This window comes from Necator americanus, chromosome IV, assembly GCF_031761385.1.
Source record: "Necator americanus strain Aroian chromosome IV, whole genome shotgun sequence".
NCBI lineage: Eukaryota > Metazoa > Nematoda > Chromadorea > Rhabditida > Ancylostomatidae > Necator > Necator americanus.
In genome coordinates this window covers 16,303,345-16,325,632 of record NC_087374.1, presented here as the reverse complement: position 1 = coordinate 16,325,632, position 22,288 = coordinate 16,303,345, and the positions used below count along the sequence as shown (strand labels likewise).

The window sequence follows — 22,288 nt, the reverse complement described above, 5'->3', positions numbered from 1 at the left end:
AAATTTAAAATAAAAGCAGTGAGACGGGTACAACGGCAATTGGGGGGGGGGGGGAGAGCCATAAAATGGAGTGGGACGGGTCCCACAGCGTCGAACTGGTGCGCCGCATTGCGTCGTACCGCGCAATAACTCGAAGTGAATTTGTCAAGAAGTAAATGGGACGTTGCGAAGCGTTTCATGGCCGTCACAATTGGATGTGTTGCGTCTCACCCCTATGTACTCCTCAGCGAATCTATTACCCCGTATGTTTGCCTCATCAAGGTGGTAACGTCGTCCCTCCAGAAATTGAAAAATTGGATCCAATTAGATTAGCAATTATGCTTAAATAGTAGCAGACTGTTTACGTGATGTGACGTGGAACCTTATCCTTATCAGTACAATGATGAGGTTTACGTCACTTCTTTATAGCTTATCATTCTGTGGCGATTGTTGGGAAAAGGGGAGACAAGCACATGCTTCGAATAATGTTCTCAAATTTTGCCGGTATCAAAAGAATATAGGTGTAAAATCAGGTTTGAATACCTTCCAAATGTAGTACTGCTGCATTTAGAAATTCTGAACACTTTCATCAGTGCTAAAATTACCAGGAAAAAAAAACAGGAAAGCATTGCGAAAAACACGAATCTGACTCTGTAGTTAATGCCAATACTTACTGGTTTACAACAAACTTGTTGTTTACGTACGTAAGTTCCCAACTTTAATAGCAACTTTCCCCTAAGCTTAAAACCCCGTCTGTTGTAACCTAGAATTAGGCGTTGACTGACGCTGCAGAAGCATAGCGAAGAGGGATGATGTCTGTATGTGCATGTTTAGGTAAACTTTCCCGTACGAAGTAAATCAACTAAAGAGATACAGTATGGAGTAAATTCCTTAAATATAACAGCTATTTATGAAGAGGCACAATTATTTCCATCTATTTATACAAGCATGCAAAATTAATCAACGTTTTCAGGTTACGAACGTACGCACCACTATGAGTGATAAAAGAGTGCAAAGTAATCACATCGAAAAAATTACGCAAAAGTGTTTAAGGGTAAAGGTATGAAGTCTTAGCACTTCTAAGAAAAGATAGCTTAATATGTTAAATCATTCTCACTTACGGCCACTTTCAAGAAACTGCTGTTGCAGTTTTACGAGCGTTGACATAAATTCAGTTCATCAACGAAAAAAAAGTGCAGAGAAAACTCGGGAAGCATTAAAGGTCCACAGAGGTGCTATGTTTGCTAAGAAACTGTGTGAATTTAGAAATCAAAAAATCCTCTCTGTAAATCAAGACCACTCGCGAAAGTGGCAAACCCCTGGTTTTTTTTTTCTTGAAAACGTCAAATCTTACCTCTCCTAGTTTCCAATGAGGATTTTTAATTGAAAATTTAAATTGGTCATCGGGAATAGTTGAAATTGATAACAAGGTCAAGGAAATCCAAACTATTCAAATGTTAACAGGGAATAATTGCTAGTGGAAATTCATTAATAACCTAATAACCTGTGGCTCGTTGTGATGTTCACCTGGAAATCAAGGGAACAAAAACTTCTAAAATTACTCCAAAGAGGAAAAATATACAGCAATAGTTAGACTCTACTGTACTGGTCCACATACAATTTCAGCAATGTCTACTAGATTTGTAGTTACTTCAAGAGAGCAAACCTCTCTGTCGTATAAAATCCACTGACTGACTTAGTCATGTGGTAAGCAAATCACAAGTCATATCCTCGCACAAGGTATCAATTGTAGTCCTGAGAAGAACAGCGCCTTCTCAATTGCATGGCATTTTTGCCTCTTGCCATTCTTTGATCTTCGGAACTACCGCTACCTTGTCAAACTAGCAACATTACAAAAGTCACAAAACAGAAAAAGGCTGCGTTCGTTTGATTTCTGAATCTAAGAGAACATAAAAAGAATATGAAGAGCGTTGGAAAAAATAAGGGGAAAACGAGAATAAGAAAGAACAGCTGAAGTGAGATTATTTACCACTGAGTACTATTTTAAAAGCATTTTTCAATGAGAAACAATGTACCTACAGTTACAATGATTAAGTTGCTCAGCACTATCAAATTATTGTTTTCTTGAATTTAACAATTAGGCTTTAATTTCAGTTGTTTGCAGCTAAGGATTCTATCGAAAAAAAATTAGTAGATACGAGGAAAAACTGAGAGAATGAGAATTTGAGAAAAAACTAATCACAATAAGAACTCATCAAGGAGTGAGTTACGTAAGAAAAAAAGGTTCTTTTTTTCTAAACAAATCCGACGAAAAGGAAAGAAAATTATTAGAGGGAAAAAGAGAAAATGATAGAAGCACATTGCTTTGAAAATTTTCAAACACGAGCCGTTTCCATGCTTTTTCCATCTTCTGGAAAAGGCATGTTAACAATATGAGGCAAACATGCTAGGAAATACACACGAGGAGTAATAGAGGTGAAACGCAACGCGAGCAGTGGCTACGACTATGAAACGGACACATACACATACACATACACATACACATACACATACACATACACATACACATACACATACACATACACATACACATACACATACACATACACATACACATACACATACACATACACATACACATACACATACACATACACATACACATACACATACACATACACATACACATACACATACACATACACATACACATACACATACACATACACATACACATACACATACACATACACATACACATACACATACACATACACATACACATACACATACACATACACATACACATACACATACACATACACATACACATACACATACACATACACATACACATACACATACACATACACATACACATACACATACACATACACATACACATACACATACACATACACATACACATACACATACACATACACATACACATACACATACACATACACATACACATACACATACACATACACATACACATACACATACACATACACATACACATACACATACACATACACATACACATACACATACACATACACATACATACATACATACATACATACATACATACATACATACATACATACATACACACGGACTAAGCTCGTTATTATATATCATGATGATTCTCGATCGTTTCATGATAATTTGCTCATTTTCAAACAAATGCAGATGTTCACGGTGATACGTTTAATGGCTGCGCCAGCGTAAGAAAGCTATAGAATGGAGTGAAACGGATCCACTGGCGTCAGGTTGCTCGTAGAACGGGGCGTCGTAGAACGGTGAAATGGAGTGTCACAGGTTCAGCAGCGTCGAGATAGTGCTCCGTCGCCAAAAATCGACAAAACGGGGTGGGACGGGTCCAACGGAGTGGAATTGGTGTGCCGTGGTACAGTAGGCAGTAACTTCGTGTCCATGTTGCAAGAGGTTAATGAGACTTTGCAAAGTCTCATTAACCTCTTGCAACATGGACACGAAGTTACTGCCTGTTACTGCACCGTGGCCACTTCGTTGCGTTCGACCTCTATGACTCTTCCGCGTCTCCTTTTCCTAGTACGTTTGCCTCAGGTTGATACCATTCCTTCTGCAGAAAATGAAAACACCCATATAGACGGCTACTTAAATAGTAGTGAACAGTTTACATGATCTGACCTAGAACGTTACCCTTATCAGTACAATGGTGATATTCAAGCCATTTCATGTTGAAACATCCTTCTGTGGTTACTGTTGGGGGAAACAGGAGGAAAACCATACCTCGAGTAATGGTTTCAAATTTCGTCTATATTCTGTTGGCATTGAAGAAGTGTTTGGAACAGAAGTTTGAATGTTCTCCAAATGTACGGCTGAAGCGTTTAGAAAGAGAACTATAGAGAAGTAGGGAATTTTTGTTTGATTGTGGACTACTTTTTGAGCAGAACCAAGATTGTTGTTGACCTTTACTCCGGCTAACGTTTCGGCGTCGTCGCCTTCTTCAGAGCATGGGAAAATCAAAGACACGTGTAATCTACTCCCTGAAACGCCTCGTCATCCCTCAAGATATGACTTAGCAAACAGATTATTCAAAGACAACGTCAGAAAAGCAGACCACCATAGCGCTCCTTATCGATACCTTGATAGCCACAAATCGTGACGCCAGCGGACCATCATGTTAGAGTTTCGCCGCTAGTAGTAACTATTAGTATGAAATTTCCGCCTAATTTTATTTAAAAAAGAAGAAAGCGTTGCTGGAAAAACGCAACTCTAATTTTACAGGAAATGTCACCACTATTAATTTTTATTGAATTGATTATTGATTAGTGGGAGCGAACGAAACGAACGTCACAGAAGGTCTGAAGTCTAGATTTAGCCGGACGTTCAGACTGTTTCATAATATAGCCTCTCTTTGAGTATTTTAGATACATATAAAAAGGGAATAAGCCTTTTCTCGCACTTTTTACGCTTATTTGAGATCGCACAGAGCCGATTCGGAAAATAAGTAAAATAAGTAGTGTAATGAAGTGTAACACTTTCTCAGCACACTACATAGTACTGCGACAAGATTGTATAGTAAAGGATGACATCACTTTCAGAGTCAAAAATGCCCGTCGTTCACAAAAGTATCAGCGAGAACTCACCACAAATCCAGGAATTTGTGACATCTTAAGCGCTGAAGGCCATCACTCAGAGCCATGCAAAGTGGCTGCACAATGAGGACATATGGTGGGCTAAATCATGCAGCAAAATCTACGGCTGACCTCAACAGATGTCTTGCTTCAAAGCAGCGTTGTGGGGAATTCTCAATTAACTATGAACGAGAAGAACCTTCGAAATGGTCAGAATGTTTCCAAGAGAAACCAGATTGAGTATGAAGGGCTTCTCGCGGAAATGCTTTGCAGAGTTTTTTTTTTTTAAATAGACTGTCAACTATTCAATTAGCAGTTAGCGAAACCCAAAGTTTAATGCCACTCTTGCAGTCTTACTTATAGCAGTAGTTGCAATAATTCAAGGAAAAGACATCACCTCAAATGTCACTGTATTTTTTCTCAATATGTCCGTAACTCATGCTTTTCAACATTAATGTCTCAGAGTGAAGAAACAGAATTTAATTTCCGCGTTTCCGATCTACGCAATGGAACTTCTGCCTATTTACTCTGGCTATTACCTATTTACTCTGAAGTCAAATATGCAGCTAACCATCCAGCAGATTAAGATTAGCAGAAGAATGTATGTGGTAGAGCCTAAAAAGAGAAAACAGAGAAACTAAAATGAACTTGAAACAAGCCACTGACAAGAAAGGATACTATGATCCGATTATTTAAAAAGGAAAGAGGACTGCACACAAAAGAGAAGAGTTGATATATCTCTGTGACTCCTAAAAACACATGAGAAGCTGGCTTGATATTCCCCTCCTTAAATTATCTTAAGTACTAGAAGTACTAGAAATCCGACGTGGGTGAGGTGCCCAATGGAAACTCTCTTTAGGTAAGAAGGAGAGGGGTGCAATTCGAGCAGCGACTTCCCTTCAAGTAATGATTATATACGATCACAAATCATTCCGCCTGCCAAGTATTTTTATAATGAATCCTTTCTTAGAAGTAATAGGAAAAGATGTAACCATTCATAAGCATTTAAATTTGCGATAAATTGTAGGAAGAACTTCTTGTGATGTTAGGTTAGGCAAAAATCTTTTTTGATAGTTAAGTCTTTTTTAAAATCACCGACGTCGACCTGAATTAAGTGATAAACTGTTTCTTGAAGCAAAAAAATCTTTTTTTTGTGGCATTTCTATTCAAAAACATCTAGTTTTTTTGAATAGAAATGCTACAAACATCAAAAACATTCAAAAACATCATCATCCCCAGCAGAATTTGAAGTTGACGTCGAAAATATAAGTACTCTTTTGCTTAAAAACTTGTTTGTGTTCAGGTGGAGAAAAATTCAGGAACAACTGCTTTTGCTATTCAATCGCCCTTTTACAATACAAAAATCATCCCATTCTTCTTAATTGCTAACATCCAAAATGTTTTCTCTATCTAAAACATAACCTTTCCGCAACTCGGTCGAAGAAAAGTTTACTGGACAAGACCAATTGGCAAAAAGATTGGTGAAAAAAAGTTGTTCAATTTGGAAAGATTTTACAACAAAACATTTCTACAACTACTACTTATGTTCATTTTATTGAGTACTGCTTACTACTACTTGTACTTTTATTAGAAGAAATTTCAGAAAACGAGGCAATTCAAGAAGCCCAGGTCTCTCGGAACGCCTGTAGTGGAGGTTTCAATAATTACTGACGTTTTTATTAAAGCTCGAGAAGGTTTTATTACCCTGTCGATCTCTCGGAAACGACAAAAAATTATTCTAGCTTACTTTTCAAGGCTGTTTAGTTTAACTGAGGTCGTGAGCTCCGAGAGAACATCTTGCTGGAAATTCTATTACATAGGATTCTAAAACATATTCTCACCACAGAAGAGTAAAACTGTATATTTTTCTACACGAGAACTCCATTTTTCCACTTTATTTCGAGCTTGCTGTCTCTCACATTTTTTTTATTTCTGAAGTCCGAATAGCCGCGCTAGACCCGTTTAAGAGATGAGCAACATTTTTACACATCAAGAGTTGTTCTTATCAAGTTCCTAAAGCTTTCAGGGAGTACTTTAAACGTTATCGAAGATCAGTACAAATAAAATTACAGGTTCAAAAAATACTTATTAGCACGTGATTTCCATAGAACTAGTTCCACGAACGTCCATTTAAAACCTAGGCACTTCGCTTCATTAAGTGTGTAGCCTCACCTCCAACAAAAGAAAAGGACATTAACAAGCCCTCTAAGATTATTCATTAACGTCCTTTCTATTAGTAAGAGAAGAACGAAGAAATGGAAGTGCCAATAAATAGAAATGGAGATCTGTTCTCGTGAAATTGCAATAGTTCACAGTAAGCAACAAAAAACGACAGAAAAACAACAAAAACAAAAATAGCTAGGTTTCATCCGAAAAGGGATGCAAGACATCGAGAAAAACAAGAAAAACGAGAAAAACATCATTCCAGAAAGAATTAAAAGTCCTCTATCTGCGATCGTAGAGGGAAAGATTTCCTTCTTTCAAAGGGTTACAGAAATTACTACGGGAAAAAAGAAAGAAAATCAAAATTACATCGATCCGGCGCGAAAATATTTTGAAAGCGAGCAAAGAACTTATCAGTAGACACAACCATTGATGGAGATGTAAAATATATAGAAAAAGATACAGAACTCATCTAAACACAATGAGACTTCCTATTTTCCTAGCAGAAAACAGGGCGCTTTCAGTATATCACAGCTAAAAGAAACAGCAATTAAAACACAGTCCATGGAAATATCGAAATATAGAAATAGCGAATCTGTTATAGTCTATCTCTCCAATACAGACAAGATAAAGTTAAATCATCTATTAATGTTATATGCAACATCGAAGAAAATTCAAAACAGTCGTATTAGTTTCGATAATTCTCAATCCAACAATTTCTCCATCACAGACGAATTTTCTCTATGGAGAATTTCCCATGTCCGACCAAAATTCGGTCATCAGACCTACGTCATTCCATGGAGTTTGAGTTTCAATGTCTCGCAACAGGTCGAATTCTGGCCCATCCATGCTTGTCTCCGCATTCCGCACGCACGACACATTACTGCACAATGGCTATTTCATGAGTTTTCACGAATGTTATAAGACAATTCCTCAACAAATTATTCATCATGTGCACGCACACATATGAACGAAAAATAACTCTAACTGCGGTGGAATACATAGTTTCGACCACAAAAAATGCTTTAATACGTTGACGACGAGCCATTTTTTCATGACTGTCCCGTGGGACGACACATTTTTCTTTGTTGAAAATTTGTTAACTTTTAAATAAATGAGTGATTATGATTAAAAATATTAAGCAATCATTAGAACTGAAGATTGAAAAATTAAAATTCAAGAATATTAAATAATTCATTTAGAAAGTCAAAAATAATAAATTAAATTAAGTCAAAAATAATTTAATAAATATAAAATAAAGAGCTAAAATTAACATTACATAAAAAGTAATTCAAATATTAAGATTGTATAAAGCTGAAAAATATATTAGAATTTAAAAAAGCAAAAAAATGAAATTAATTAATTAAAAATGAAAGAGATTAGTTAAAATGGAAGAACACGAAGGATATTCATATGGTTTCTACCAAACATGCTAGCTTTCATCCAGACGGCAAGCACTTGGTTAGAATAATATAATATAACTGAAGATGAATATAACATGATGAAGAGATTCGTCGACTTCAATGAACAGATTGCTGTCCATACTCCGTTTGTGAGGAAGACAGCCAAATGGTATATCAGGCTGTTTTTTCATCTCGTAACCCAGACTGCCTTGGTCAACGCCTGATTTCTGTATTGCGAGAAGGTTAAGCAAATCAGGATCAATTACTTCAAAGAGTTGATTGTTGACGACTTGCTGCACAAGAACTTCAACAATATCTTGATCAGCAGTTCAAGATCTCGCAAGCGGAAGCTGGTGTCTTATCCAAATGCAAGGGCTAAAGACAGACGGTTTTGCTCTGACTGCTACGGCTCGATCTCTCCAACTTCAGGCAGATCGACTGCCCTGAACCTGGCTAAGAGGACTGAGGCAAAATGCAGTGAGTACAACAAACTTGGCTGTTTAGATTGTTTCCAAACAACTTATAATTGTTGGTTGTTGTAATGAATGCTGTTGGTAATTATTTGCAATTGTTGGTGAAAAATAAAATAAATATAAGTATAAATAAAACTTGGAATTCAACGGATAGTCGGTCGATCCCAACATAGGATATTTCTAAGTCTGAACTGATTATTTTTTGATCAGGAAACAAAACAATCGCGCACATTTTGACTAAAATAATACACTGTCGCGCAGCATTCTTCGTCCTACGAGACAAACTTGCTGTCGCGACATTGTCATCAACGTGTTAAAACATTGTCGTCAACGTGTTGTTAAAGAAGCCTACTCCAATTATACTACAATCTTAAAACTCGAGAAAACGAAGAATATCTTGACCGCGAACAAATTTACAGTTCCACACTGCGACAGGGACATACCAGTCATTCACCAACACATCATTTTTAGTTCTAATCTTTCATTATAATAAAAGTAAACGAGCAAAAAAAGTCCAAATAAAGCAAATAAAGGACTTGGTCTGACCTTGTGAATACTTTCTCATCCACCATCGTCCCAAACGTTCTAGCCATTGGTGCCGATGGTGCCACGACATGTGGCGTACCACTATAGACATCATCTAGGTACTGCCCATTTGTACTTGTTGTACGATGTCGTACTTGTGTTTCAGAGACAAGTCCATCACTGTACACATACTGTAACTCCTGAATACTAGAGCTATTTATATCTATTTCTATTTCTTGGCTAATGTATTTAGCTAAGGCTTATTTGATCTATGCATTGCTATACTAAATACCTGCTCAGGCGGTTGTTGCGCATCATAACAAAATGTAGAACTTTGAGCAAATTCTAGCATTGGTTGCTCTGTGCTTGATGAAGCGTTTGCAGTAGCAGCACCAACCGCAGTTGTCTGATAGAAAAACGATGAACCAGACGAATTAGCTTGAGCACAGAAATCGAAGCAGGAAGGCTGATCCTAAACGGGAAACTCTCTTTCTATTCCAGAATAGTAATAAACAGACAATTCGCTTACCATTCCCACAGCTACTGTAGCTTTCTCAATAGGTGGATCAAAATTGAACGGGTGTACCTGTACGGCAGCTTCGTTAGTGGAACGAAAACCTCTAAAATTTTGAATGCCATACCAAAGATACATTGACGACGAATACTGTGCAAAAGATAACGAAGCCTATTTTTTCAGAATTGCTACCTTCTCTTCACGAAAAGAGCTTCTTGTAAGGTATTACCTCTTAATAGCATCGATAGCAGCAGCGACGTTCTCCGTAGGCACCACCAAAATCACTGGTTGAATAAACGGTTGGCTAGAAGAATCAAAACAAAATTTATCTTTGTAGGGATCACCTCGAAGATAGTACCGAGTAAGGCTTAAATTGAAGAAAAACGAGCAAGAAGCAAAAGGTCAAAAACGGTAATAAGAGCGAGGAAAATATACAGCATATGTTTGGTTTGTAATTAATAAGCTTGAACAAACAACCGAAACAGGAAATAACTTGTCGTCGAAACAAAAAAAGGAAAACCTATGCAAGGTGCAGTAAATCCACCAATTTACTTCGTAACTCCCGTCATCTCCTCCATAAGTTTGCTACGCGTTTCTTTATGCAAACGATCCGTTTCCATGTTTTGCGATTTGCGTAGAGAGTTCGTTCTAGAGGTCGATGTGTGTTGATACTCATCAGGTAGTGCCACAGATTCTGTAACGTCGATTAACGATTTTATAGAATGTTCAAAGGCAGAAACACATCATGAATGATTTGCGTCAACAACCACTACAAAGGCGTGAAGGAAAATTCGCACAAAAGTTCAGAACTATGAACAAACGAAATTTTATGGACGTCTTGAAATCAGCAACCATGAAACACCTTTTCTTCTGAAGATTGATGGCAGTGGTTGGTTTTCAAAATCCTACCAAGAAGGAAATCCTCTTAAAATATAAAAATTCTCATGTGTTTTCCAGTTGGGGCCAATCTTACGCAGACAAAATCACAATGACCAATGTGTTCCCCGTTCAACTACCGTAACACAGCAATAAATCATAGCACTTTTTTCGGTCCTTTGGCAACAGAATCAAGCACTCTTATCAATCTCATCCATGAAGCCCTTGCAAACCACTTTAAAACTAGATTTTTGAAAGAATGTCATCTGATGGATCCCACTAAGAAAGTCAGAGCTTTAAGCTTGGACAAAGAGGTTATTAATCAAGGAGGTGTAAAACTAGCTCAGAAAAAAAAACCAAAGAAAAATAGGCAGGCAAATGAATGAAGCGTGAGTCTAACAAACACGTTATTCCAAGTGATTTCCGCTTATGCTTTTTGTATCATTAAAGAAGAAAGATGGATTGCGCAATCTCAATAAACACTCCAGATCTCAAGCCAGAAAGATCTTAAAATGACTCCTGATGCATGAAAAAAACAAGAGGGAAGGAAAAACAGGGAAATTCAGGAATTATATGATTTCATTATCATTAAACTACATGCGAGTAGTAGTTTTTTGTAGGAATCCGACAGTACATAGTCTTCTTTTTGAGCAAAAATAGACTAATAAAATCAATCGAATTATCCGATAATACAGATGGGAAGGAAAACAATTTCTAAACGGCTTCAAATCTAGTTGACATTTAAAAAAATACGATTCAAAGGAGGCGGAATGAAGAAGTTACGGATAAGATGGTTAATCCTCTCTTGAAAGCTTTATCAAGAATGAAAGTTTGATGAAGGCGCTGACCTGCGAAAAGAGCTCTAAATGAAATAAATAAAATAGGCAAAATGATAAGTTGATCTAGAATAGCACCGATTTCCAAATCCACGTCTGAAAACGTCCGGTATTGCATTTTCCGATAAGCAAATCCAAACAAGTTGGTCATGGCTGTTACTTTTGAAAGTTGTAGAAGAAAATGAGTCCTTCCCTTCCGTTTTTCTCCAAACCTGTCCTATCACTCGAAACAGCACTGACCGCATGATTTTCTCCTGCTAAATATTTGTTTATTTTACACCACCATGTTTACGTTTATTCGAATAATTTTCAAAAAATACTCACAACTATATAATTGTCACAGGATTCAACTACTCTTCATATTCTTGATTCCGTAAGCAAAGAAACGAGAAAACTTTAGTCATATTATACGCATTATTATGGACACGCAGTCGCCTCCCTCCCTCAACAACACATTTATATCATTCTTACGGAAAATTCCCAAGATTTCTTGAGAATCGTCCTGTTTCACTTTCTTTCATAATCGACACGTTTTTCAAGGACATTTGGAAGTGTTTGTGAAAATTTTTTTGTAAAGTGCGCCTGGCCTTGTGACGCTTATCGGAAAGTTTACAGGGCCACAAGGCAACATACGCTAAGAAACCCCGCCCACTGACCAACATATAAATACTAGGGATTGATCACAGCTCAACAGTTCACAACTATGAGCGCTAAGTTCTTCGTCACCGTTGCTTCGGGCGCTTCAGCGCTGGTAATTGTTGCCAGTTTGATCTGCGTTGGAATGCTCTTCCAAGATATCAACAACTTGTACGATGACGTTATGGACGACATGCACGAATTCAAGGTGAGATGTTAAAATTTTGAGCGCTTGCGTCGACTTAACAAGTTCGCAACGTTAAAAACGAGAATTTTTCTCTACAAAACTCTTCTGCGCAGAATGGAAGCATAGGCTAAAATTCTCTTATAAAACTCTAATTAAGATAATGACTACTTCTATTCATTGTGTTAGGAAACATTCTGAGACAGCGGATTGAGATCATATTCCTTCTTAAAACAACAAAAACTCAGTAACGATGACAGCACATTCTCCGGAAACTATTTCAAATTCAGTGGAAGGTGCAATGAAGAAACAAATTTGCTGAAATTTTCAGATGCTTGCCAATGCAGCCTGGAAAGAAATGGTCCTTCCAACTACCTCGACTAAACGAACTGAAGCTGGAGCCATATTCGGTCGTGACAAGCGTTCTGCTGGACACTGCAACTGCGGTGCACAGCCAAACAACTGCCCAGCGGGGCCACCTGGACCACCTGGTCAATCTGGTGAGGCCGGAAGCGATGGACCCAATGGGGAACCTGGACGACCTGGACTTCCAGGAATTTCCCTGTTCAGCCCCAAAGAGCAAGTTGGATGCATCAAGTGCCCTGGTGGACCAGCCGGACCAGCAGGACCCGATGGACCTGCAGGTCCGGTTGGCCCCGATGGACAGCCTGGCGCTCCAGGATCTGTTGGACAGGGTGGACTTCCTGGACCCGCCGGACCCGCTGGTGATGCTGGAGCCCCTGGAGAGCCTGGAGCTTCTGGAGAACCTGGTGCTCCCGGACAGAATGGTCAGCGCGGACATGGTGCACCAGGAGCACCTGGACCCGCTGGACCCCCTGGACCTCAAGGACAGTCTGGAGCTCAAGGACAGCCTGGTGCCCCTGGGCAAGCCGGTCCACAAGGACCACCTGGTCCTGCTGGACATGACGGACAGGCTGGAGCTCCTGGAACCGATGGACAAGCTGGTGGACCTGGTCTTCCTGGATCTGATGCTGCTTACTGCCCCTGCCCACCGCGTACAGCCAATGTCGAGACCAGTCCACAGTCTCAGGGCTACAGACGTCGTTTCTCCAAGATCTAAGCAGTTTGCAAGTAATAACGGATCTTCAACTCGATGTCGCGCCATATATGGCACATATAGAATAAAGATTTTTGTAAGAATACCGTGCTAGTAAATAATTCCGTAGACAGATCTTGAGCTGAGTTGGATTCAAGTGACATAAGTGTAGAAAATTAAATGTTATCTGGTTTTGTCTCGAGTGAATAAGCAGTCAATATAAAGAGAAACTCGAAAAGTAGTGTAAAGGCTATATCCACTCCACTTTTACGTTTCAATGAACCACACTTTTTCGTCACATACCGGGTCTTGTGTGCACTCCATCAGATTTGTGCCTGTCGAAAGGCTTTTCAAGCTTCTCTCAAGCTCTCTCACTCTTTTCACGAATGTACAAAAAAATATTTTACCTTTGGGTACCTTAGCAGTAACGATTACTATTACCAGGTAAGGTATTAGCTTCTAATCGTTAATGCATTGAGAATTTTCTTCCACTAAAATGAGCATCAGAGAAAAAAATGATTTTTCCGCCTACTTTTGTAAAGAAAGTTCAGAAATTCAGAAAAAAAAAGGAAATTCAGAACGAAAACAGATTGACATTCTTCAGCAGTAACATTACCTGAAGAACTCAACTTAACTTTTGTCAATAAATAGAGTTATTGACCCAAATCAAACCTTTGGAAAAATATTTACGTCAAGTGCAAACAAGTGGATTTTCTAAAGGTTTGAATGAATCACAACTATACCAACAGTATTGCATAAATTTAACTGATACAATATGACAATAATTTTCACAGACCTGAGATTACTCCTACTACTTTCATGATTGTAAACTAATAGTAAACTGTTTGGACACCAACCAATACGAAATTACAATGATCTATGAAGGTGTAAATAATGAAATTTCAGCGCTTAAACTCATCATCTCGGTGATCCGCCAAACTTTTTTCTGAACATAACAAGCGCCGCTCAACGCAGGTGCCTTAAATCCATCCCCACTTCTGGAGATCCCATCTTTAATGAGCCGGAAAACCTAATACTTCTTAGACAGTTTACAAAAAAAAGAACACACCCATACGATCATAATTACATTTGCACACCTTTATGTTCTTTCATCTTTGTACAACCGGATCACAGCAAACATGCCCCACTACTGGGGCGTTCCCTAGCTGGATTCGCTACACTCATCCACAAAAAAAAAGAGCAGCCTCGCATGGAACAAGCATGCGCGTCTTGTATAAATAGGAAAGCGTTCGGAACGACGAACACCTGATTTCGAGATGAACGTCCGAATTCTTGTTACAATAGCGTCCGGAGCGTCGGCCGTCGTGATATTCGTCTGTCTCGTCTTCGTCGGCTTACTTCTGCACGACATTAACAACCTCTATGATAACGTGATGGATGATATGAAGGATTTCAAAGTGAGCTCGTTTTTCGACACTGTACAGTAATTTTCTAGACTAATTGAAGAGCCCTTATCTTTAGATAAGGGACAAAAAATTTCGTATTGACACTTCTCATTTCAGTCTCTCGCCAATGAAGCATGGAGAGACATGGTAGTAGCGTACGGCGGCTCATCTCGGCGACAAGAATTCGGCACTATTTTCGGAAGAACTAAACGAGAGGCGAATGTGATTTGTGCCTGCGATGTCACCCAGGGCGTCTGTCCACCTGGTCCGCCTGGTCCAAGTGGATCTCCGGGAGAACCTGGCGAAAATGCCCCGGATGGGAAACCCGGACGTTCAGGAACCCCCGGAATCAGTATCTTAAACACTCATGTGCCTACTGGTTGCATTCAGTGCCCAGTTGGACCACAAGGACCACAAGGCCCAGACGGTCCCGAAGGACCAAGTGGACCTGATGGAATGCCGGGACAACCAGGGCAACCTGGGTTCGACGGCAGACCTGGAGAGCCAGGACCGCAAGGTGATGCTGGAGAACCTGGAGTAAGTGGTTTCGATGGATCCCCTGGAGCACCTGGAGCAAATGGACAACGCGGACGTGGCTTACCAGGATCGGCTGGTCTTCCTGGAGCACCAGGTAACCCTGGTGAACAAGGCAGCAATGGAATGGACGGTGCACCTGGCGAGCCGGGTATCCCTGGAGAACCGGGTATTCCTGGAAACGATGGAATTGATGGTGAACCGGGAGTACCAGGTGTGCAAGGCGAAATGGGACTACCTGGAGTTGATGCTGCCTACTGTCCTTGTCCACCTCGTACGTCAAATGTGGAAGGAGGCGAAGTGGTTCAACAACCCTATAAGCGTCGCGTTGCAAAAGTTTGAACAACCCTGGTGAAGAGAAATCGGTCAATCGAGATATGCCGTCATGTCATATATAAGAAAGTAAAGCAGTTATTTAAATAAAACAATGGCATACGAACATGCGAAAAGCACAGTTACAGTCATAAAACTTGATTTTGACAGGTTCACAATTTAAGGTTTTTTCTTTAAAAAAAAGTAGCGTTTCGAAATAAGAAATAAGTTGAGAAAATGGGAAAACAAAACATTTTCAAATAATTCAGACAATAAATGGGGGAGAGGGAAAATGAAATGAAGAAAGGACATGCAACTAAATTACAATGATGTCGATGAAATAAAAATTTAAGCTAGCGCAAGAAATTTTTCGAAAAAATCCACTGTTTCCCCTGCTTTTTTTATTGTTCTCAGGTGAAGTGTTTTTTTAAACCTTAGCCAAAGTTAATTGATAGAACATCAACATCTTAGAGTGAACAGTCAGGGTTTCAATATAATAAAAAGGTTTTTGTTCAGTACTGAGGTCTGTCCCATATCCTGTGAATAAACATATAAAGGATAAAAGATAAAGTGTCTAGCCTTAACCTATGCGCTTGGAATGCGATACCATGTCCACTTCAATTCAAAATCTTTTGAGGTTCACGATCCACGGATTGGAACTTGCGATCGATCGTACATGCAGCGGGACTTCTAACCGACTGCGCTACACTTACCACATGAATAAACATATGAGTTTATGAAATAGCTATCACTGATCCAAGTTTTTTTTTCATGGTTTTTACCGCTCAGGTATTAAATGAGTGCAAAACAACACCTACGAATCATTTTGGCATTCAACCAGAAAACTAGAGGGAACCACTACCGTAGCAAAAAACTCGGATCTCATCATGTACGGATGTGCTCGTCCAGCGCAGATGAATCGAACACCTCGTGCATGACGTTAATCCTGTTTCGCTGCAAAAAAAATGCGTCCATTTCTTTGCCGCTGCGGAAAATGCCCCCATAAGGTGGGAAATAGGCATCCGATTATCCGAGTGTCCAAAGAACGGATTCAACGTTCCGTGCTGTCGTAATTTCTAGATGCCAACGAAATTTGTAATCTGTTTTCCATCTGTTTAGAACCTGTATGATGTGTTCACATCTTCTGTTTTGCCCCAATTAGACGCGCAAAGCGGTTCTCCAGGAAAATATAATCGAAGCCGCAGCGAGTGAAGAAGCAAGCGAATACATAAATGATGAAATTAACAAAAAAATGAGCTCAGTCCTGCATTGCACAACACAATTTTTATAGGCCTTCGCAAGTTATTTACTATGAAAAATGGTGTTAAACCCCGCTTGGTCACTGTTTACAGGACAAAATGCATGCGAAAACTCGTTTATATCCTCATTTATTCACCTTTGCAACCATTTGTTGTAATTCTTATAAGCACCACGAAAAAAAAAGATCATAGCAGAATAACGAATATCTGAGTGCGTGCGACTAAAACCAGAAATCGCGAAAAAGGCAGCGAACAACCTCAAAATGTCAGCAATTAGAATAAAAAGTATTCGTCTAACAAAAGCTTTTTCTTCCCACGTCCAAAAATTGTCACCTAGGTTCTTCGCAAAACTTCTTCCTTCCTGAAGCCTAAACACTAGCTTCTGAACAGCCGTTCATGGTCAGCTTTTTACTTTATAAATGAGTGAAATATATCTCACAGATATAAACACTGAAAAATGTGTTGTATTTCTGAAGCCAGACAATTCTTAGAAACAAAGGAGTATTATTGTAAGGTTAGCCGCTTTGAAGGAACACCCGCTGAGAATTTTTTTTTTACTTTTGTCAGTTGTCAAAGTATCGATTTGCAGCAGATCCACTTCAGATCATCTTCTGAAGCAAAGTGACTAAAAACTTGGAAATTTGGAAAGTAGGTTTAATCTTCACTACTTCCCTAGTAACTGAACAATGCGAAAACGACATCCAAATTCTCCCGTCTACAAGATTGTTTTTATTAATTTTCACTTTATTTTATGTATTACTATTTTGAATTATATTGCCACTCGTCTCACATTATCGCTTGCTGCGGAATGTTAACTGTGTGTTCCATGGGTCATTCCTACTGGAGGGCGTTAGAACCGACGCCATCAAATTCGAAAAGGTCGTTCGGACTCGTTTCGGAAGCGCCGCGCAGCTATCAGATAACAAAAACCATCGCGTGCAGTCGTAACGCAAAGGCAATGCAACGCAAGGTCATACGCTACCCGAATCCATTTATTCATGATCGTAGCGATTATGATAGTGAAATTGTGCTTTGGGGATCTGATGATCAAGTGTACCAACTTTGAACTAGATGGACGAGTTTGCAGTATTCTTTCTCACTGTTCATTCACGTCAGTGCATATACTCGCGACCATGTCACGTGAATGTCTCATGAGGGGCCGGTGCTGTGAACCCGTACATAGGGTCAATCTAAATTTCCTCGCTGACGACAGTCCGCAGTTCCCTGACAAAATCCAATCCTTGTCAAGGGACTTAGCAAGAAATTTTCAAAATTTACGCATGATAGTATTCTTTATAACTCTACTGAATTCACAGTAATCTACAGAAGGTCTTATTTTCGGACCTGCCTCCAAGATTTCTCCTTCTCCAGAAATAAACGAGTTGGATATTCATGGTACATGATATCTATTTCATCATTCGCGTATTTAAAGGCAATTTCGGCTGGTCTCAAGCTGACAACGTATCCGATTTCTATATCACAGAAGAAACAAAAAAAGAAGAGGTGGAGCAATAATACCAAGGAAACTCAGTCAAGTCTACGATTCCTGAGAAGATCCTTTATCATTTCGCAAAAAAAATTTATTGTCCGCGTTGTATTGTCGTGTATGCGAGTTTATACACCGAAAAAAGCGCAGAACTCACGCTTCGTAGGCTTTTTAGGACGATCTCGTAATAGGCAGCGCTTCTTTTCGTGATAAAGCAGATCTTTTCGAAGAGCAAATGCAGACCCACACTTACACAGAATGGTTTTTCGCGTATGTACCTGAAAAAAAAATTTAAAATACGTCTTTCAGTCAATACAGAAAGATTCTTTCGACGTCACTTTTCCAGCTTTTGTAGAGCCCATGCAGCCTACCGGAGGACCCAATAGTTTTCGACGACAACGATCTTTTTTCAGCCTATTTTGCTTTGATTTTTGCCATAAAACCTTGCAAACCCCTTGCACTCTAGGCTGAATTGAAATATTCATGGAATCATTGAAAGGATAAAGGGATAAAGTTCGTGGCGTTGATCGATTCTTATGGGTGCGCCAACGCGTACAACTTTAATTCAGAATAGTTTGAGGTGTATGAATGTGTATTGACCTGCACAATGGCCAGCCCATGTATCAAGTCAGTATCAAATCATTCTTATCCTGTCGGACAACTCTGGTGCAATTTATTGACCCCAAAGTTATGAAAGGCTTGGTTGTATCCAACATTTTGTAGTAATCCATCTTCCAAGTCTACTCTACTCCTCGCTAGAGAAAGAAGAAGAAATATACCTACGCTCAACCCAATGACTTTTCCCTTTTCCTAGAAGCGGCAAGGGATATAAATCCATGATCAACCACTGATTTGTGCTTTGCTCCGCAGACTCGTCTGGAAGGCACTATACAGCACTATTTCTTTTGTCCGAACATAACGTCACTGGGGAATCAAACCGACAAGTCAACAAAAGAAATGAAAAAACGGATAGCAGTGACTGTTACTGGTGTGAGAACCGTTTCTCACATTTAATTCTCATCTAAGTGGATACGTTCATCGGTTGTTTCTTTATCGTGTGCACTCATCTCTTCACACATTCTTATTTCGCTGCCTCAACTACTGCTCCTCGAAGTCCCATAGTCCTAACTACTCTGTTACTCCTTCAATAGGGTATCAATCTCTTCACTGTTTTTGTACGTAGTTGGGAAAAAGCTCACTCGAATATAATGTTGCTTTAGGTTCCTCATACCATCAAATCTCAGAGTTTTCTTGCGACATGGCTCTACCGGACAGTGGTAAATATATCTCCGAGCTAAATCGAAACAAATAAACGTAGCCTAAACAAACAAATAGTTCGAAGTAACATACGACGGCCGTCCCGAACTTTTTCATAGATTCTTCTATCACTTTCGCACGATAGAATTCTGTGGGTTTTCACAGCGTGGAGACGACGAGCGGAGATGTTAGAAAATCTTAAATATGTAAACTAAATGGAAGTAAAATTCGTAATGATAACTAGCATTTTCAATTTTCAAGCGATTTTCAGCAAGCGATTTCATGTAGTACTTACAGTCGTTTCAAAACGACATAGAGCACGGTGCAGTTGCGCAAGCTTTTGCGCTCAATGCGGCGCGGTGGAGGTTGGAATGAAGATGGGACCCTCGCAAATTGCAGCCCAATGTTCAGTGGCATACTATATATATATATATATATATATATATATATATATATATATATATATATATATATATATATATATATATATATATATATATATATATAGTATGCCACTGAACATTATTAACGTTACTATAATTACATATTACTAGTAGTGCTATAAAATCAATAAAACTGGTTGCTATTTCACGTACTAAGGATTATGCCCTAACTTTAGTGGCAGATTCGAGGACAAAACATGCAAATCAACCGCCACTTGATGGTCAATAAAAAGAGGTTTTGCTACTATATAGTCGGGTCAAAACGACCTGAAGCACAGTGCAGTTGCGTGAGCGACTGTGCTCCAAGCAGCATTCGAGTGGTGGAGATAGCGGTTGTCATCGACGACGACGAATGCAGCGACACGTGGAGCTAGCGAAGGTCCCATCTCAATCCCAAGTGCACGCTTCAACGCTCTGCTCAACTACACTGTGATTTGGGTCGTTTTGATCCTAAGTCACCCTACATGCAATCAGCAATAGCATAAAACTACTAGTGGTAGAAACAAATTGTGAAAAACTGTGAAGAGTCCAACCGACCTTTTCCCACAAAGCTGGCAGATCAGTTCGCCTTCATTCCTTACGATTTCCTCTTCAGTGGGATATACATCAACCACATATGACATGGAGGCCATAAAAGCAATTTAAATAAAAGAAAAGCAAACTTCATCTATTACCAATGAAATCTTCAATTAAAATCAAAGCAAACACCAAGGCAATTAAACTTGTCATTGTAGCACTCTTCTACTGCCCTTCAAAAAGTAGTGAAGTCATTACTTGTTCATCATACTACTAGGAATAAACACAATATGTCTAATTTTAATATTCCTTTTACCGAATATTATCTACTCTAGCCGCAAGCAGCACTAAATTCTGTAGAACACCACCACAGAAAACCTATCCATCAAACAGTTTCGATGACGAGACATATAAAAATAAGCCAAAGATAATCCATACGAATCTTGCCTGGACAAATTCAACGCACATGCGGTACTGAGCAAATCCTATCAAATGATAGAAAGAAAGGTAATTTAGGATAGTAAGGCACAAACTGCGCGGATTGAATTAACAACACGAGAAATCAAAACTAGTTCAAATAAAATGAACAATATGGCAAAAAAAGTTATCCTTCAAGCTTCCGCAATTCCAATCGGAATCCCTTCAGGATCACACAAAAAGGCTTCAAAATTCAAAAAAAAAGTCAAAAAAACCAATCTCGCAAAATCATGTTCGAAATTCTCTTCAAGTTTTCTTTGATTCTCGATCTTTACCAAAACATTTTGTCGGGTGCTTCCGCGGAATTATGATCAAAGAACGATAGTTTTGCAATTTTATACAATCAATTGTCGCTTCTTAATTCTCGTCCTAAGACAGCACGACAGCCGCACTGATAGTCTCATAAGTAGCAGAATGATTATAATGATGAATGATGATAAGTAGCAGAACTCTCACTAACAAGAAAGCCAAAAAAAACCACGGCGCATAAACATTTTATTACAACTATCTTTTTATTGGGATAAACAGAATTTAGGTATATTCTTAACAATATTTCAAATTTTTACCCATAGCCTGATACAGAAAGTAAGTAGCGATCAAAGCATGGTATTATAAACAGTTCATTACTACAGCATGCACGCTAGGATTATTAACAGATAACTGACCGAAAATAATATGGCAATACTTTAAAGGAGAGGCAAGAAAAATGGCAATCGAATAAAGCTCTTCTATGCATAACAACTAACAAACTCTACAAAAACACATCACATAACCTAATAAATTAATACAAATAAGTAGTGAAATTATGCAAGATCGAGAGAAATTAGGCCAAACAATTCCTTAGGTAGTCTCGGATAGGGATTAATCTCCGTAGGTTGAAGCAAGAGAAGAACATAGGAAAAGAGATTGTTTCATATATTCAACTGTTTTCCATAATTTTAAAAAGACAGGAGAAGAACGATCTCCACTTAAAAAAGGATGAAAATATGGAATTAAAAGTCGGTGCTCGAGTGCCACTCACTTTCTGGGCATAATGAATTGAAAATGTTTCTCAACTTCTAGACTTCCTGCCACATCAATACCGTAAATTACTTGGAATGAAAAGATCCTCTTTGATCTGATCTTGAAATTGAAAGAAAGCCTTTTCCACCGAAGTTATTTAAAATATCCTTATAATAGGTCTTTCACGACTGTAATCTGACCAGATTGATAATCCAGATGCTAAAGGGAACATTCCTGGAGGGGATGCAGATTTTCACCAGGAGAAAACTTGCGAGCACAACAAGGTCATAATAAACAAGATAGACTATTTCCCCAAACATCAAACTTTCCGGGTCAATTTGCAGCCATTAGAAAAAATGAC

At 38.9% G+C, this 22,288-nt stretch overlaps 4 protein-coding genes across 6 annotated transcripts; 2 read left to right on the top strand and 2 right to left on the bottom strand.

The window, feature by feature from the left end:
• Nucleotides 1-7,472: 7,472 nt before the first annotated feature.
• Nucleotides 7,473-11,476, bottom strand: RB195_001510 (uncharacterized protein; the record flags this gene model as incomplete). Of its 2 annotated transcripts, XM_013452585.2 has the most annotated exons (7): nucleotides 7,473-7,614; nucleotides 9,154-9,332; nucleotides 9,425-9,604; nucleotides 9,662-9,752; nucleotides 9,876-9,950; nucleotides 10,199-10,340; nucleotides 11,371-11,476. In XM_013452585.2, the coding sequence occupies 7 exons, from the start codon at nucleotides 11,474-11,476 to the stop codon at nucleotides 7,473-7,475; spliced, it is 915 nt and encodes a 304-aa protein (XP_013308039.2). The 2 variants fall into 2 exon arrangements, with proteins under 2 accessions (XP_013308039.2, XP_064054203.1); XM_064198322.1 differs by lacking the exon at nucleotides 11,371-11,476 and having other exon boundaries at nucleotides 10,199-10,266.
• A 585-nt stretch (nucleotides 11,477-12,061) lies between these two features.
• RB195_001509 (uncharacterized protein) lies at nucleotides 12,062-13,259 on the top strand (the record flags this gene model as incomplete). Its single annotated transcript, XM_013452584.2, has 2 exons — nucleotides 12,062-12,202; nucleotides 12,510-13,259. 2 exons carry the CDS (start codon nucleotides 12,062-12,064, stop codon nucleotides 13,257-13,259), a joined length of 891 nt encoding a protein of 296 aa, XP_013308038.2.
• Nucleotides 13,260-14,512: 1,253 nt separating this feature from the next.
• Nucleotides 14,513-15,517, top strand: RB195_001508 (uncharacterized protein; the record flags this gene model as incomplete). Its single annotated transcript, XM_064198321.1, has 2 exons — nucleotides 14,513-14,653; nucleotides 14,759-15,517. 2 exons carry the CDS (start codon nucleotides 14,513-14,515, stop codon nucleotides 15,515-15,517), a joined length of 900 nt encoding a protein of 299 aa, XP_064054202.1.
• Nucleotides 15,518-15,914: 397 nt separating this feature from the next.
• Nucleotides 15,915-20,564, bottom strand: RB195_001507 (uncharacterized protein; the record flags this gene model as incomplete). Of its 2 annotated transcripts, XM_064198319.1 has the most annotated exons (5): nucleotides 15,915-16,024; nucleotides 18,390-18,510; nucleotides 19,432-19,526; nucleotides 19,583-19,686; nucleotides 20,470-20,564. In XM_064198319.1, the coding sequence occupies 5 exons, from the start codon at nucleotides 20,562-20,564 to the stop codon at nucleotides 15,915-15,917; spliced, it is 525 nt and encodes a 174-aa protein (XP_064054200.1). The 2 variants fall into 2 exon arrangements, with proteins under 2 accessions (XP_064054200.1, XP_064054201.1); XM_064198320.1 differs by lacking the exon at nucleotides 15,915-16,024 and having other exon boundaries at nucleotides 18,361-18,510.
• Nucleotides 20,565-22,288: the final 1,724 nt, after the last annotated feature.